General features: G+C 36.7%; 1 protein-coding gene across 1 annotated transcript in view; it reads left to right on the top strand.

The window, feature by feature from the left end:
* Positions 1-16,739, top strand: part of STK3 (serine/threonine kinase 3) — a 134,319-nt gene that overhangs the window by 65,014 nt on the left and 52,566 nt on the right. The window contains exon 9 of the mRNA XM_039548215.1: positions 8,391-8,583. Within this exon, the coding sequence (XP_039404149.1) occupies positions 8,391-8,583 (193 nt within the window). The remainder of the gene's footprint in view (positions 1-8,390; positions 8,584-16,739) is intronic.

Below are 16,739 nucleotides of genomic sequence, written 5' to 3'. Positions count from 1 at the left end.
TGTGAATGAGACTAGTCAGTTCAGAAAAGAAAGGTAGTAGAAAAATAGAAAGAAGAGCATGACTTCAGCACAGTGAGAGACAGAAGGGGAGAAACTGGAAAGTGAAGCTTTGTAGTATTTCCTTGAGTGAAGGGATCACTAGATGAGACTTCAAGATGACAAAAGGAGAAGGATGAGAGAGTCTGGGTAAAACCTTCAGCAATATGTTCTTTTAGAATGCTTTTATCATCCTTTGTAATATGATGTTGTGTATTCCTTTTTATTTTTCACTGCGGATGCAGACTTCCAGGCTGTAATTGATTAACTAAATTAATGAATAATACCAAACAATGTTTACAGGGGATTTTAAGAGACGTGCAAGAATATCTCGTAATGGACAAGAGGATATCCAGGCGCTTCTACTGTAAAGTTTATATTGAAGAATTAAGCATTTTCAAAAGTTTCAAAATAAAAAGATTAAGTAAAAGAGGATTTTGGTACCTACTCTAAAAAATAATTTTGTGTATGTTCTTTTATGTGGTTGAGATTTTTTTAGTTCCCTAAGTTTTCACACAGTTTTATGATTCAAGAAAATAATCTGTGGTAAGATTTGTAGTTAGGATTAAATATTTAACAGTTGTTAAAACTGGTGGTATTTGGTAACAAGTGTGACTTTTGCTATCAGTAAATGCATGTCCAATAATTTGGTATTGCTTGGTAAGCCCTGAGTGAAAAAAGAAATACTTAGCTTTAATAGAAAAAGTGAGGGTACAAATGATTGAAATGAAGAATATTAATGGTGAAGTGAGGAGGGATTTCCTTGTTGACAAAAACAATTTTTGGAGTGACCTATGGATATCTTCTGTGTGTCACAATGCAGAACACATTTTGTTCTGGACCAGTTTTAATAATTGTTTGGTCATAATACAGACATCCTATGTCTTGCAACAGTTTCAGTGCAGTACATCACTGTAAGAAATTCCAGACTGATTTGAGAGATAACACCAGGATCTTGTGTAGTTGCTGTCACCAAAGGTTCTGATCAGGCAGTAGTGCAAGCCCAGCCAAACTAGGAAACAGCAGTGTAAACTTGTACCAGTACCTAGGGGGGGGCTACAAGAAAGCTGGAGAAGGACTTTTTCCGAGGGCATGTAGTATAGGGATGATGGCTTTTAACTGAAAGACGGTAGATTTAGACTGGATATTAGAAGAAAGTATTCGTGGAGAGGATGTGTAACACTAGAACAGGTTGCACAGAGAAGCTGTGGATGGCCCATTCCTTAAGTGTTGTAGGCCAGGTTGGATGGGACTTTGAGCAGCCTGATCTAGGTGAAGGTGTGGTAGGGGAGTTGGAACTAAATGGTCATTAAGGTCCCGTCCAATCCAAACCATTCTATGATTCCTTGAAAGTCTTACCATTTTCTTTTTAATTAGAGAAGTTTTCTGTATGGTGTTTCTTGAATGCATGTTGCTCATACACTGCGTAATAGAAAACTCCTGAGCAATATGTAGGTATAAATGAAGCCTGAACTAAGTGGAATTCTGATTTTAGTTTTTTAATCATACTAGGCAGAGGTTAATCAATGGACCCACAAGTTATTAAAGGAAACCAGGATAAAAATCTGGAAGAATAAAATGAAAGCATTAGAATATTTAGGTTTATCATTTTAAAAAAAGAAACAATCAATCCCCCCAACCTCCCACTTCACTTTGAAATAATGTATAATTTGAAAATAAGCTCAAAGATTGTGTCTTTCATTTAATTTGGAGCTTGTTTGTGGAACTGCCAGAGAAAAGAGTAAACCAATTCTTTCTGCACTTCTGAGTGCTTATTATTTTCCTTTTGGAAAGGGAAAGCAGATGAGTGCCAGCTTGGTATAGTTGGTATACATTTTGGTAGTGGATGAAGTCAGCAGTCCAGCATTCAAGGATAAAGATAAATAACCCTTGCACATTCCTACTCCTTACGTATCTGTTTCACAGAACCCCATAAGAAATACAGGGCTGCTTGTATGTAGTTTGCATGACTACATGATCCCATAATTCAAATGACAGTACAGGTCTTGATAAATCTGCAGTGATGGCAACAGTCCTAGAAAGAGCTAATGACAGTCCCTATGTTACCTTATGTAGTAGTAGTAGTAGTGACAGTAAATAATGCATCTATTTATTAATATTTTAATATCTATAAATGTTTTTAGATTGTGTGTACTGTTCAGTTGCAAAGTAATAGCCACCTTGCACTTAAATTTTGAAAAATAACACCTCAGGAATGGATTTCTTCCCAGCCATACCACTGTGAAGTCCTCACTGTAGAAACACAAAAACAGACTTGAACTTTGAGAAATGCATATTTAACAATATCTAAAAGCAAGAGCAAATACTGGTGTTAGTGGTAAGTAGAGTCTACTGATGTTAAAGGTCTCTCATGGGCAGTGAATTAAGTCCATATACTATTGAAAAAGAATGGTTTCAGTTAACCTGTCAGGGGCTTGAATTTATTGATCTAACCCCCAAGAATTTCCTATATAAATTGTGAGCAGTTCTGCTCGTTACTCACTAGTACCTGATTTGGGATCCATCAAAAAGAAAGGTGTAAAATGTTCTAACTGTGAAGTTTCTTATGTTGGGAAACCTGTTTTAACCCTAACAGTTATATTTGAATAAGTTTTTGTGCTTTAATACCTTCTTAAAGTCATATACTATATAGTAAGGGGCATTCAAGTTAAAAGTGACTTGCATAACTAGAAGTAGAATGGAGTGGGTGGGTTTGGAGAAATAATCAGATACAAAGTTTTCACAATTACGTGCTTAATTTTCAGGGTTAATTCAGGTAGTTGTCCTTCAAGCGAGGAAGAGTCACATCCCTAAAATTGATTATTTTTCTTTTTCACCACTGTCTGTGAACATTTTATAGCATGAGAAGTTGTCAATTGTAATGTAAATACTTTTTGCTGTTCAAAACCATGTATTATAAACCTGTAAATAGATGCCCAGGTTGAATACAGTCTTTATGTCTGTATCCTTCCTGAGAGATAAATAATAAAAAGACATAAATAGTGTGCTCAGAATTGATTTTATGCCTGTTATGAGAGCTGCTCATGTGATGAGAATGCCATCTGACAAACTGATGTGTTTTGATAGGTGCTGAGGTAGTTGTACAGGTTTTTTTAATTAAGCAAAAATCACAAGTGGTGTGTTCTACAGGAGGTTAATCCCAATATCAAAGTTTAAATGTTAGTTTAGGCATTACGAGACATGACCAATCTCTTCTCATGCATTTTTAGAAGTGTGATGTGAAGTGGATGCTGAGGCTGGGCAGCTGTATTATGGGAATGTAAAGTAACTCGTTGCCTGGCAGCTCACAGAAAACATGTCTAAATATTTGTTTCTGTGGATCTTTAAAGGAATGAGCTAACAAGCAGCTTTCTGTATGTTTTCTTTAACATTTTAATGTCTCTATGATGTGAGAAATGTTTAAGTCTTTTAGAGTATTAAATTAAGAAATTACTGCTTCAGTAATCCACTCTTTTTTCCTTGGGCACTTAGTGGTTGACAACTATCAACACCAAACTATCAACACCAAAACCAACTGTCGATAATCGATTGTTCCTGTATGTAGGATTATTTATTCATTCATACAAAGGGTTATTTGGTTAATCCTATATTAATTATGAAAATTTGTCATCTGTATTTTGAAACTCTAAGAAATAATTGCTGTATTTATTCCTTTATATTTTTACAATATTTATAGTGTTGTTTTAAAGGAACTAGTGAATCAAATGAGCTATCCTGTATTTTAAATCTGATCCACCATCCTGTACTTTTCTGAAGGTTTTTATATTTGCTTTCATGCTTCTTTCATGTGTTTGCATGTATATGTTATAGCTGTATCTATATATATACATATAATTTTGCATGACAGTGTTAAAGCTTCCTCTTTTCATACCATTTTTTCTTTATGCCAAAGAACACTTGACGTATGTGTTAATTAAATTTGATTGCAGTACTTTAAGTGTCCTGAAGTTAGAAATATAGCATATTGTTAAAATCCACAGCAGCATAGAGCCAGAAACTGGTTTAGAGGAAGAATAAACATGGGGAGGTATGGGCATGCAGCAAGTTGTCGTTACCTGATGCATCAATTACCTGGAGGGAGAAAACACGCTTATGTGCTGTTTTGTGATGGATGTCTATTGAATGTGATGGGATTTGACTGTGTGCTGAAAGTTAAGTTTTTACCTGTTTTACTGATGGGTCTAAGATTTGTGTGCTCAGTATTAATCATATACTCAGGTTGAAGCTTGGCTTTGTACTTAGGAGCTTTTACGAAATCCTTGCGCTTGACCAAACGATATTATGTGTTTATGTAGCTACTACAGTGCTTTAAAAAAAGATAGCTGTGACTACAGCTACATTTTTCAAAGGTGATGATGAGGTGTTAATAGTAAATGAAATTATTTTACAGGATACTAAATTTTGCCAGCATGTAAATCTTCCTTTAATGCCTTGCAGCCGAGTTTCCCGTCTTTGCTGCCATCTAGTGTTCTTTTTACATGCCAAACCATAGGTAGAGAGATTTTAAAGGCAACTGCTGCCATATTTGCTTCTTCATATTTGTTTAGTTTTTTATCAGTCTTCGTCCCTATTGGTGTTTAAAATGGAACTGAAAAATCCATTAATCTTTATCACCTTGGCTCATTCACTTCTGTAATGATGTAGGCTCAGGTATGATCTGCAGGGTCAGCTTCTCTGAGAAAACTTCTTGTGTGATGAAATCTTTTATTTTACAAGCATATCATGAAGTCTTGTGTGTGGTTTTTGCTGAAGTCTTTTTGTATTTTCTATCCTGATAATCAAATCTCTATGATTGCATTTTTATGCTTTTCTTAATAATAACTTTTTTTGGAAAATAAGGAGATCCAGAGAGTTAGTCTTATAGGATTGCAGGTTATTGCTGGTACTTTACTTGTACTTTACATTATGATGTTACTCAGAGTTTCTGTAGTCTATTGTAAATTCTGTAGCATTTCAAGAGATTTTAGAGTTCTCGCTTAGGCGCACCTTCTCTTGCTGTATAGTGGTGTAAGAGATACCCCTTCCAAATACAAGTTTGGTGCTTATTACTGGTACACAGGAGAACAGCAGACAGTTTAATTCCAGAATTAGTTGTTTTTATTGTTTGATTCTTGGATCTGTTTTTATAAACAGTATGAGAACATGACACTTCAGCTTTAATACTTCTTATTTTTTTCCTGGTTAAAATTGAGATTGTGTTTGTTTTTATTTAATCAGTGTGTTTACCTTTTTTAACAACAGATCACAATTTCTACACCAATATTTATGCACTGTAAAGCATGAATCAGAATTTGTATGAAAGAATCACTTTCATCTCTCGTGTAAATGTGCATTTCCATAACTTGGATCCACTGCATATTTTTATAAAGTTACGTTTCCAGAACCAGTGTAGTCTACTGCCATATTAGCTAAATCTCATATTTGTGAGAAATACTGGAATGACAGTTCTGGAAGCAATTTGTGTTAGCTACAAAATTAATTATTCTGGGGCATGCACAGGCCATGAAGAAGTTTTATATTGTTCTGTGTCCGTACATCATTCCTGATATACGGAGAACAACACCATTCATCAAAATTGATGTGTACTTTCCTTTTTGGGACAGCTGTTCTTTTTGTACTAAGGTGGGCTCTTGTGATCCTTAGTCTTCTAGGTACTAAAAGATAACTGTTCTCTTTGCTGAGAGACAATACTAAGATAAGGCTTTTGGCACTCTTAGACTGGAAAAAGAAATGCTATTCTTTGGACTAAGCCCAGATACTTGATTTGACTGAAGAAATAAAAGATGATTTTTTTTCAGTGAAGCAGAAGTTATGCAAGTGGTAATTCAGGACTCTATTTCGTACTTGTTCGTATGTTCATAAAGCCATCACTTTTCTCTACTAACTTCTAAAATAAAGTTTTGAGCTCCAAGAAAGTGTTTGTTTTATTTCCTATTTCAGCTTGGATAAGTTTAGGGCTGTATGCACTGCAAGTGGATATTGATATTAATATTAGTCAAGCGAATCTGTAAATCAAATGTAACTATGCCTTAAACTCAGAGATTTGCCTGCTTGTATGTTAGAGATGCCAAATTTGTAGTGGTTAGTGGGTGAAACATCAGTATGTTATGAGTCAGTTTTGCGCTGTATTGCAGCACTGAAAGAAACACTTGTAGTTTAACTGTTCTGTCACTTTTAAAATGTGATGCAAAACTACTTTTTTTTCTGAGTATCCTTTTTAGAAGGGGAAAAATGCAATTCATAGAAAACACTGGGGTTAACAGTAACATTTGGTGGGAGAAAGTAGAGAAAATTAAAGTTGCCACCAGGAGGAGCAGTCCCAGAATATTCTCATTTTTTTTACTGGCACAGTTGCCTAGTGCTGCAGCTGTAAACTGTCTGTATCTTTGTGAATATCACATGGTTTTTTAAGGGTAGGGTACTAAATAGAATGCAACTAAAAAAACCCCCCAGAAAGAATCCAAATGAAGAACTCAAGTATTTTTGCAAATTAGAATCTGGAAAATAAAGATTCCTTTGACATTTGGAATTTTAATATGTCTGTTTAGGTCTGTATCCTGGCTTCATTATGGTATGCTGTTAGTCAGACTTTCGGTATCAAGATTAAATCTGGTTTTGTATCTCTTAGTTGAGGTGTAATAGAATTATTTTCAGGAGCTGGTGTTACTGCAGACTCAATTCTCCGTATCTGCCTAGACCAACCCTTAGTGAAGCAGGCGCTTGGGTCATGTAGCTGGCCTGTGCATGTGTGTCTGTACGAGAGGCAAATTGTCAGGGACTGAACAGGAAGGAAAGGAATGAGTTCACTGAGAAACACAAAGTGCTGGACCTTGCAGGGATTTGAGTGTAGACTTTATTTTTTCTGTTTCCATTCTGTGTCTGTCTCCCCCAGCCCCTGAACTTACAAGTCTCTTCATAGTTAAACATTTAAAATCTGTAAAGCAATGCAAAGATTTAGGAAAAAGGGGAAATTTTTTCGTGGGCGAAGTAGTGTTTTAATGTTCCATGTTACCCTGGATGTATTTAAAAGTCATGTAGATGAGGCATTTAGGGGCATGATTTAGTGGTGGACTTGGCAGTGCCAGATTAACAGTTGAACTGATGATTTTAGGGGTCTTTTCCAACCTAAACAGTTCTATGATTCTGTGTAGCAACAACATGTTATTTGTAAGGGGCAAATTAAAAGAAATAAAAGGGTTGTCCAATAGTCTTTTAAACTATGTAGCTAAAATATTTTGCTAATCAGGGACAGAGTTCATTTATAAAGGAACTCGAATGAAGTTTTGACACAATAGAGGAAATGGATGCATATATGGTTATAAAACTGGTGAAAGTAGCATTTGTATTTAAAATGTAACAATTTGACTTACAGTAACTTCACAGTGATGGATATTGTTACTTACATTTAATCAAGAAATGAGAATGTCTGAGGTTTTTTTCCCTTAGTAATAGATTTTATTCATATAGAAAATGTGTATAGTCAACAGTCCATCACATCACATTACTCCTGAAATGTTGTGATGTTGTGTGTATAATCTAAATTAGATTCTGGAAACCCATGGGATTTCCCATTAGTGTTTTCAAATATTGGTATTCCATATGAATTTCACATTTCATTAACTGGATTGTCATTAGTTCTCTGTTTCAAATTCCTGGCCTGTTACCGTTACCGATTCAAAATGCTACTGTCTATCTTCTCGATATTATATCCCCCACACTTAGTGGGTAAGTATGTGCTCAAGGGCTATTTTTATGTGTAGTATTAACAAGTTATTGACTCAGGTTTGTAACAAAGGTTTTAAAATGGAAGTAAACACTTGAAGTAAGTCAAGTTGACTTTTTGTTTCTGAGGGGTACTTTACAAATTCTGTTGGAAGATTGTTTAGTAGCTAAATTGAACATGAGCCTGTCATCTGGGTCCTGTATGTAATGTCAGATGCTGGGCATGATGCAAAGTTAAGGGTGGTCAGCACCCTTGGTGACAGTCCCTTACAAAACAGCAAAATCACTTTCTGTAAATTGTGTTAGTGGTTTTTGGAACCCAGAGAGATAAAGTGGGTCATGAAAATCACAGAGATAACTCAAAACTGGATGTTAATGCAAAGTGAGTGGCTGGGCCACATTTTATTTACCCTGCCATGCATCTGTGAGAAAGAAGAGTTTTTATTTTTCTTTATATGGAAGATTTTTTATTTTGTGATTTCTTTTAAAGTTTTAAACCTGGAAGTCCAGCAGTACAGCTCGGTCACATAAAAACTAATCAATAAGTGATTGCATCTTACCTTTATTTTCTTTTAATGATCTGCTGCCTTCTGGCAAATGTTTCCCCATAGGATGAAGATGAGTTGGACTCTCACACCATGGTGAAGACCAATTCAGAGAGCGCTGGTACCATGAGAGCCACCAGTACGATGAGTGAAGGCGCTCAGACAATGATTGAACACAACAGCACCATGTTAGAGTCAGACTTGGGGACCATGGTAATAAACAGTGATGACGATGAAGAGGAAGATGGGACCATGAAACGTATGTTGTTCATTTGCTTTCTTCTAATAATGTAGTATGTTTTCTCATGCTGCATGACAGTGCTGTATCATGAATGGCTTTTAAGTTTCAAGTTCTGTGGTTAGAACAGGGGGAGAGGGGTATTTGTGTCTCTAAGCACTCTATAATTTATAGAGAAAAATTTGACTATAGTGGGAGATTCAAAGCAGAAGTCTGGTTTTGGTGTTTTACTAAGTTTCTCTAGAGGACTCTCAAATTGTCATTCTATGAATTGTCCCTTTTACTGCTTGTCTCTTTGTCTCCTGTCCCACATACATTTGGACCAGTTCCTTGGAGCTAAACTGGTGTGATTATGCTGTTTCAATGTCACTGGTCCTGGGAACATATTGTGACTCTCTTTGGGGTCAGCAATCAGTAATATATTTTGCTGCAAAATTGTTTTGTAAATCATGATCACCTAGCAGATCTGTATTTTTTAAGCAAATAATTATTTGGACTTTTTTGGAATGTAATTCAACAATGGTTGATTTAAGGCCATGATCCAAAAATTACTGAAACCTAAGTAAAAAGTTCTAATTGATTTTGGCAGCATGTGAGGGAGTATGTAACAAAGAGAAAAAAAGTTGTGGATGTTTTTATGTATAAAATTATAACTTATACTGAAATATCCATAAATACACATTTTAAAAATAGTTAATTTACATACTTATTTACTGATACACTCATTGTTTGGCTGAAGACTACTGCAGATTGAGGTTCATAAATTTTAATAGAATTAGTTTGCTTAAATAGGCAGCATCAATAGATGACTCTAACTCAGGCTGTAGCTGCCTGATTTCAGGAGGCACAATGCAGTGTTTAACTCCAGGCGGTTGTGGGGGGGGTGGGGTGTGGGGCGCTCTGTGTGTGTGTGTAATGCAGAGAGCTAATATCTCAAGAGTGGAAATCAGTGCCAAATAAATAACTTTGTAGAGTGTTTTGTAGTAAATACAAAGCTGCATTTGTGTTTGCATATAGATACCTGATGTAATTTGCTCAAGATAAGTTGGAAGTGCAAAGCAGATACTTTTTTTTGTGTACAGGAAGTTGGAAGGAAAAAGGGGTTTTGTAGATTTTGTTTGTTTGGCTTTTTTGTGGTTTGTTTTGGGTTTTATTTTGCTTTTCCTTTAGAGTTCTCAGTAATAAGATTGCTGTTGACAGTGATTAGTTTAAGTATGATGATTCACCTCCAGATTCAGTATGTGCTTTAATTTGTCTTTATGTTGAAACAGAATACTTGCCTGTTAGACCATGAGGCTAATGGAAGGTTAGTACAAGTGATCTCAAACCCATCAGTTTCAACAAACTAAGGACAAGCTAAGTGATTAAAAAAAAAAAAAAAAAAGAAAGGGGAAAGATAGTATGAAAAAATTTAGAATAAATTCTTAGGGTGGAAGTATTATGAATTAGGGTTTAGTGCAGTTTCTATGCAGCCTGACAAATCACTTCAGTCTTTTTAAGTAAATTCTGTATAAGTAGTATACCAAATTGCACCACACTATCCATGTAGTTTTTTATATGTGCTGAGAGGAAATACCTGCTACTATGCCAAACAGATCAAAAGAGTGGCATTAGGTTTGCATTGCACTCTCTTATTCCGTGTCTTACTTGTCTGCTGGGGACACTGCTTTTAAAATGTACTGTTGTTTTCAATTTTTATTGATTCCCGTAATGATCTTTAGTTAGAAAGGGAATTGCCTTGACATTTGGTCAGTATATGTCTTAATCCCATTCTTCTTTCTTCTCAAACAAGAATGATCTTTGGGACAGGTGATAGGTTTCCTTCCCCTCCCTCCTCTCCCACACATGACTGTCTTGAGCCCTGTAACTGCAGCAAAGCAAAGCCAGCAAATTGGAGGTAGTTTGCCTCATGACAAGTTATGGTTTAATCATTCTGCTGTCAGGCCACAGGTTTGGTTTCAGCACTTCCTTGCTAAAATTTCTTGTATTTTGCATTAGGCACCCATTATTTGCATTTTTTACATTAAAAACTAGAAATAAGTCAAGAACAGGACCTCCACATCTCTTAGCTAAAAAGAAATATTAATCATGTCCACTGTAGCTGGTCCTCTGGTTTTTGTGATTGTTGTGCTATTGGCTGAAACAGGAGCAATAGCAAGTTTCCTAAATAAATGTCACCAGGAAGGGACATAAAAAACCTTGCTGTCTCTGAAAGGCAGACACAGATTTTGTGCTTCGTTGTACTCGACAAAGACACAAGATTTTGGAGATTGGTTGCTTTTTCCAATGTACCTTTATAGGCAAAGTAGGCACTTTCTGGATGTTTGTGTGATTTGATTGTAATAAATCAGAATGAGTATCTTAGAAGTGCTCTTTGATACTGCTGAATAACAGAACATTGTAAGCAAGAAGCTTGGAGAAATAAACTTAGTAAACAAGGGAAGAAGGATTTCATTTCCTTCCTAGAGACACAAAATATTTATGACAAACTTTTTATTTAATTGCTGTTGTGTTTAGTTTCATGTTTTGTTTCCTTCTGCCTTTTGTTTCCCTGCTCAAGGACAAAATAAGAAACAATAATATGTTTTTATTTATAAGTACCCATGCTTAGAGGCCTCTGGGAGCCATGACAGAAAATAACCAAAACCATATTTTTTTCACTAATAGGGAATTGTGCCCAGATAAAATTGGGATCTGGAACAAAAAGAGGCCTGTCTTCCTACCCCAACATACAATATACAGTCTAGTAATAAACAACATTTATGCTGTCTTGCTTGGTATGCCTGTGCATGTTCTTATCAAAGACTCTGTGGTATGTACCTGGAAGGATGAAAGAAAATGAAGAACGCAGAGAGTTGGGAGTAACTTAACCTTACGAGGTTTAATGCAGAGTAGAGGAAAGAGTGAGAATGGTGGAAATGTTACTTCTTTTGTTCAGTTGCCTGGGTTTTACTTATTTTTGTGTGGAAGCTTTTTCATATGTCAGTGGAGAGACTAGTGTTCAGACCAGCTTCCTCACATTCCCCTTGTGGTTTTCCGCAAGGCTTAGTGTTAGGGCACCAGGAGTACTTACGCTTGTTCTCTTTTCTCCTTTTCAGTAACATTCCCCCTGATTCTCTTTTTTGCCCTGTTAAATTTATAGTTGGCATCTGCTTTGGGCTGGAAAACTAGTTGTCTCTTATTAGTGCAGTTTAAGTTTATTCTGGGTTTCTAACTGTTACTTCAGACTTTGGTGAAGCTTCTGCATAGTTTGTGGTTGGTAATGAATGTATTAAAAGAAGAGGACAGAGAATGAATGAGGTGGCATTTGACAACTAGAATGTAGAAAAGTAATCAGGTTTTTGTTTTATTACTTTTTGCCCTGTAAGACATGAACATTTTAGGTTTAGTCAGTATAATTCTTTAAACACATTCTTCCTTCTAAACAAACAAGAATATAATCTTTGGGACAGCAGGTTTCCTTCCCTGGCCTTCCCCCCCCACAGGTGACTGTCTTGAGCAGCGTAACTCCAGCACAATTGGCAAACTGGAGGTAGCCTGAAGCAAGTGATGGTTTAATCATTCAGCTGTCAGGCAGCAGGTTTGGCTCCAGCACTTACTTGCTCAACTTTCTTATCTTATTGTATAATGGTAGTTTTGGTAATAGTGGGACATGCACCATGCTGTAGAACCTACATGTTGATTGAAGAATTCATGAGTTGGTTTATTCATTATTTTTTAGTGATTTCAGCATCCAGGGTAAGGGATTGTTTGATACTCTAAGTCAGTCTCCCCTGTGATATGAGGTGTATGCTTGAATAGCTTTGGAGTGGTGCTTCAAAACTCTTAGAAAGGCCTAAATCCTACAGCTGGTTTTTCAGCTGAAAAGCAAAAGCTGGTGACATGTTTTATAACAATTTATGACCTAATTCCAGAAATTCCTAATTAAGGAAACTTAATTATGGGCTGGTTTCAGTGGTGCTGTAAGCCTGGGCATTGATACTTCATGGATGTATTTTCAGTCAAGTGTGTTTACTGTGCCCCGATAGGATGGTTTGCTTGGTGCCGTACGTAGGTGTACTGGTGCTTTACTCGGGTGTATGTATGTATAAAGAGGTGATAGATGTTTACAGGTCCTCAAATGGTTCTCAAGCCATTTTCTGTGGTTGGTAATAAAGTTGTTCATTTATATCACTAGTAGTAGTATATTTTAAAAGTGGGGATTTTTTTTTTTTTATAATGTTGTTAGCAATTCTGCTTTTGAGAGCTGTTGCAAAATGCTAGTTTAATGCATATTTTCTTTGTTTTGTTAAAAACAGAAATAAAGTGTCATTCGGCTGGAATGGACTAATGGGAGGTGTTTGAACAATGCTCTCAGGCACATGGTGTGATTCTTGGAGTGTCCTGTGCAGTGCCAGGAGTTGGTCTCGATCTTCCTGATGGGTCCTTTCCAACTCAGCATATTCCATGATTGTAATAGTAATATCATTGAATATTTTTTTCTTTTTTTCAGAGAGTGGGGAAAAAAAAGAACAAAAATTATTAAACCAGTTTTACAAGTCTTATTCTTAAGAAGCAAAGCAATGTTTTGTGCTGGAAACTTTTTCCCATTAAAAATTGTAACTTGGGGTCATAGTCCTTCAAAAAGTCTCTGAAAGCTTCAGCTAGTTGAAAATTATGTGGATTTTCCATTTAAATGCCAGTTGCAATTATTTCTGGTAAATAGGTGTGTCATGCAACAAGCAAAAGCCCTAATGAGGCCTAAACTGAACGAAGACTTGGGTATATAAGTCACTGTGATACAAAAACTGTGAACTCAGTAACCACTTTGTTCCACAGCTCTCAATAGTCAAACATTTCTTAGATTTGTCCTGCGGTAGACTCCCAGCCGCTCTGGCCTGCCTAACTGGTGCTGCTGTTACTACTGCTGCTTCCTTGTGGTTGCCAGTAGCCTGGCCTCTAATTCTCTGAGATGGTTGCCTAGTAGGCATGCGTTAGCAGCAGAACTTTCCCGCTCATAAAATACAGTCACAATTCCTGCTTAGCATATGGCTGAAGGAGGTGGCTGTGGCAGCTTTCTATGTGGTAGTTCACTGTTAGATGCATTTGCCTGGAGACTGAGGTCAAAATTCTAGGCTCCTGTCTCCCATTTCCCAGAATTACTGCCGCTGTGTTGTAGGGCACCTTGTGGGGGGAGAGAGCAGTGGTAGGAATGTATGGAATACAAAACCCAAGTAGTATGTGATTTTGTATAAGCTCTGGTAGCCTTTGTAGTAGGGTGAGAGCACATAGGTAGGTATAGGTCTAAAGAAGGCTGAAAGATGATTGCTTTACAGGTTCTGACACTAATAGTGCCAAAGCAGTGTATTCTGAGGGAATAAAAATACTGACAGGATGTTCACAGAAGCACTTCAGAGCAAGGAGAGCCAGATCCCTAACTTCACCAAGCGGCTGAAAATGCTCCTCAGTTGAGTGGTAGATGGAGATCCACAGAATGTGGAAGGCTGTGGAAGCTCATGGCTTTCGGCAAAAGGAAGAAAGCTTTCCTCTGTAGATATGCAGCTGCAGAAGAGGTCCAGTGTCCTGGTAGTAACAGAGTGAGAGAAGGACTCACAGTCTTTCCACAGGAAATTGTAGTGGGAGTCTCCCTTCTGTAGGAGATGGTCATCCTCATCTGCTGACCTTACTTGTTAACTAACAGCAGAACTTATAAACTGATTTAAAATCAATTTTATAGTAATACAATACTTTTCTGTTGGAAATGCTTCACTACAAAATAATTTTTCATGGTGGATGACATCAGTTGAATTTTACCAAAATATGCATTAGAATGAAGTGTGCATCCTCCTTATTTTGAAATGTGTGTTGAGAAATGTGTGTTTGTGATATGTTTTTGAAACAGTGTCATAGAGTTGGTGTTGTGTTATGTCGTTGCCTCATTCATTTTATTCAGCATACTTTTTGGGAGACACATAACTATTTGGGGACATCCCTATTGGCTGTGTCCTATCAGGGGTATTGCTGAGGTAGAATGTGTTTTTAGCATCAATGGTGCTCTCTGTGTTTTATGGCTTGCCAGCAATTTCTGACTGTTGTTTTATTATGGCTTTTTTTCCAAAGCTGTCTTTGCAGTAGGCAAGTGTAGGGGTGATAGGAGACAGATATTCTTAAATATTGAAACTGTGGAAAACATTTTTAAACATGATCATTGCTTATTGAAAAACAAATAATTAGAAGAACTGAAAAATCCAAATCCTTCTAGAATGGAACAGGCTATTGCACAGTAGGTTTTCGGTGCAAGTGTGGAGTGATACTGACTGTGCTATAGATTTTTTATGGCAAATGTAACTTATTGAATAGAGGAGTGAATTAATTGTCCTTAAGGGAATCTTTATGTATTATACATCTAATTTTCTTGGTTTTTGAAAGATGGTTGAGAAGATAATGTTACTCTGTTGTTCATGAAAGTTAGAAAAAGTACTTTCAGACCAAATAATCTCACTAAAAAAAAAAAAAAAAAAAGGTGTAACCTATATCAGTTTGCTATGGCATAGACCCTGAGTGTTTTATAAAGTAAATACAAAAGAGATAGGAGCTTTCACATGGCCTTTAGACTGGTAGATGTCAACCCATTCCTATGAAGCACTAACTGAACCTGTTAAGTTAGCTAGAGATCTAAATAGTGTCTCTTTTAAAATTTAATTATTTATAAAAATAAAATAAAATCTTAAAAATAAATTTCTAAATAAATCCTTTGGGATTTTTTGCATTGGAGGAAGAAACCAAAAGAGAAGTTGAAATATCTCTGGTCCCATAATTTTGCAGTTGTATTTCTGATTTTGTGTGTGAGTTTTTATATTTGCAGTGAAGGTAAGCAGCTCGTGCTGTTTTAATTGGGTTAACTGACTGTATGCTAAATTGAAATCAGAAGTGAATTCTAAATTCTTATTTATCAAGACAAATAAAAGAAGTTCTCAAAGTAAAAAATAAATGTTCTTTGCTTACCTTGGCTTAATTTCAGTCCTGTTGACTCAATTTCCATAATTTGCATTTGATAGCAAGGAATTTACAGGGGTTGGTTTGTTTTATGTATGTAGGTAGTCTTCTATTACATGTATAAGGAAGATATTTATAAATAGTTTCAAAACTTACAAGAAGTGCTTGGAAAATCTTCAGTATTGCCTGATACATGAGAGGACGGAGACTGCCTTACCTGTAATGGGCCAACATTTTGGTACTTGGGGTTTTGAATAGAGACACTGGTAATCTTTTTGTTTATAGCTATGTCTCAGGGATGAAACTTAAGTACAGCCATCGCAGCAGAAGAAAAAATTGGTTGTGAAAGGCCAGCAATGTGGTGTCCTATCTTTTTGGTACAAATAGTTTGGGCAGCGATCACCAAGTAATGAAAAGTTTGTAATAAGAAAATGCATAGTGTTTTTTGGTTTTAATTCTACCTCCTTCATACTACTATCTTCTTTTGGATCTGTTTTGTAAATGTGTGCTTTTCTAAAATTTAGATTCTTCCATTTTTCTTCTGCTCTACTCAGCTCTCATGAGACCCCGTCTGTAATACTGTGTTCAGCCCTAGGACCCCCAAAACAAGGACGTGGAGCTGTTGGAGCAAATCCAGGGGAGGACCATGAAAATGGTCAGAGGGGTGGAGCACCTCTGATAGGAAAACTGGCTGAGACATTTGGGGTTGTTCAGCCTGGAGAAGAGAATGTTCCAGGGAGACCTTGTAGGACCTTGCAGTACCCAACGGGGAGCCTACAGGAGAGCTGGAGGAGGACTTTTGACAATGGCCTGTAGTGATAGGACAAAGTGTAATGGCTTTAAACTAAAAGAGGGCAGGTTTAGAGTAGATATTGGGAAGAAATTATTTACTCTGAGAGTGTTAAAATACTGGAACAAATTGCCCAGAGAACCTGTGGATGCAGCATCCCTTGAAGCGTTCAAGGACAGGTTGGATGGGACTTTGAGAAACTTGGTCTAGTGGAAGGTGTCCTTGCCCATGGACAGGGAGTTGGTGTTAGATAGTTTTTAAAGGTCCCTTCCAACTCAGCCCATTCTATGACTATGGTTTTTGCCCTTTAGTGCTCTTTTCTGCTGGTTACTTCTCATCCCTTCCTCAGTCCCAGGTTCAAGAGATCAAGAAATCTCCTTCAAGGGATCTTGAGTTCAGTGGGGGCAAACTT

This window comes from Corvus cornix, chromosome 2 (genome assembly GCF_000738735.6).
Source record: "Corvus cornix cornix isolate S_Up_H32 chromosome 2, ASM73873v5, whole genome shotgun sequence".
Lineage (NCBI taxonomy): Eukaryota > Metazoa > Chordata > Aves > Passeriformes > Corvidae > Corvus > Corvus cornix.
This window is presented reverse-complemented; position numbering and strand designations above follow the sequence as displayed.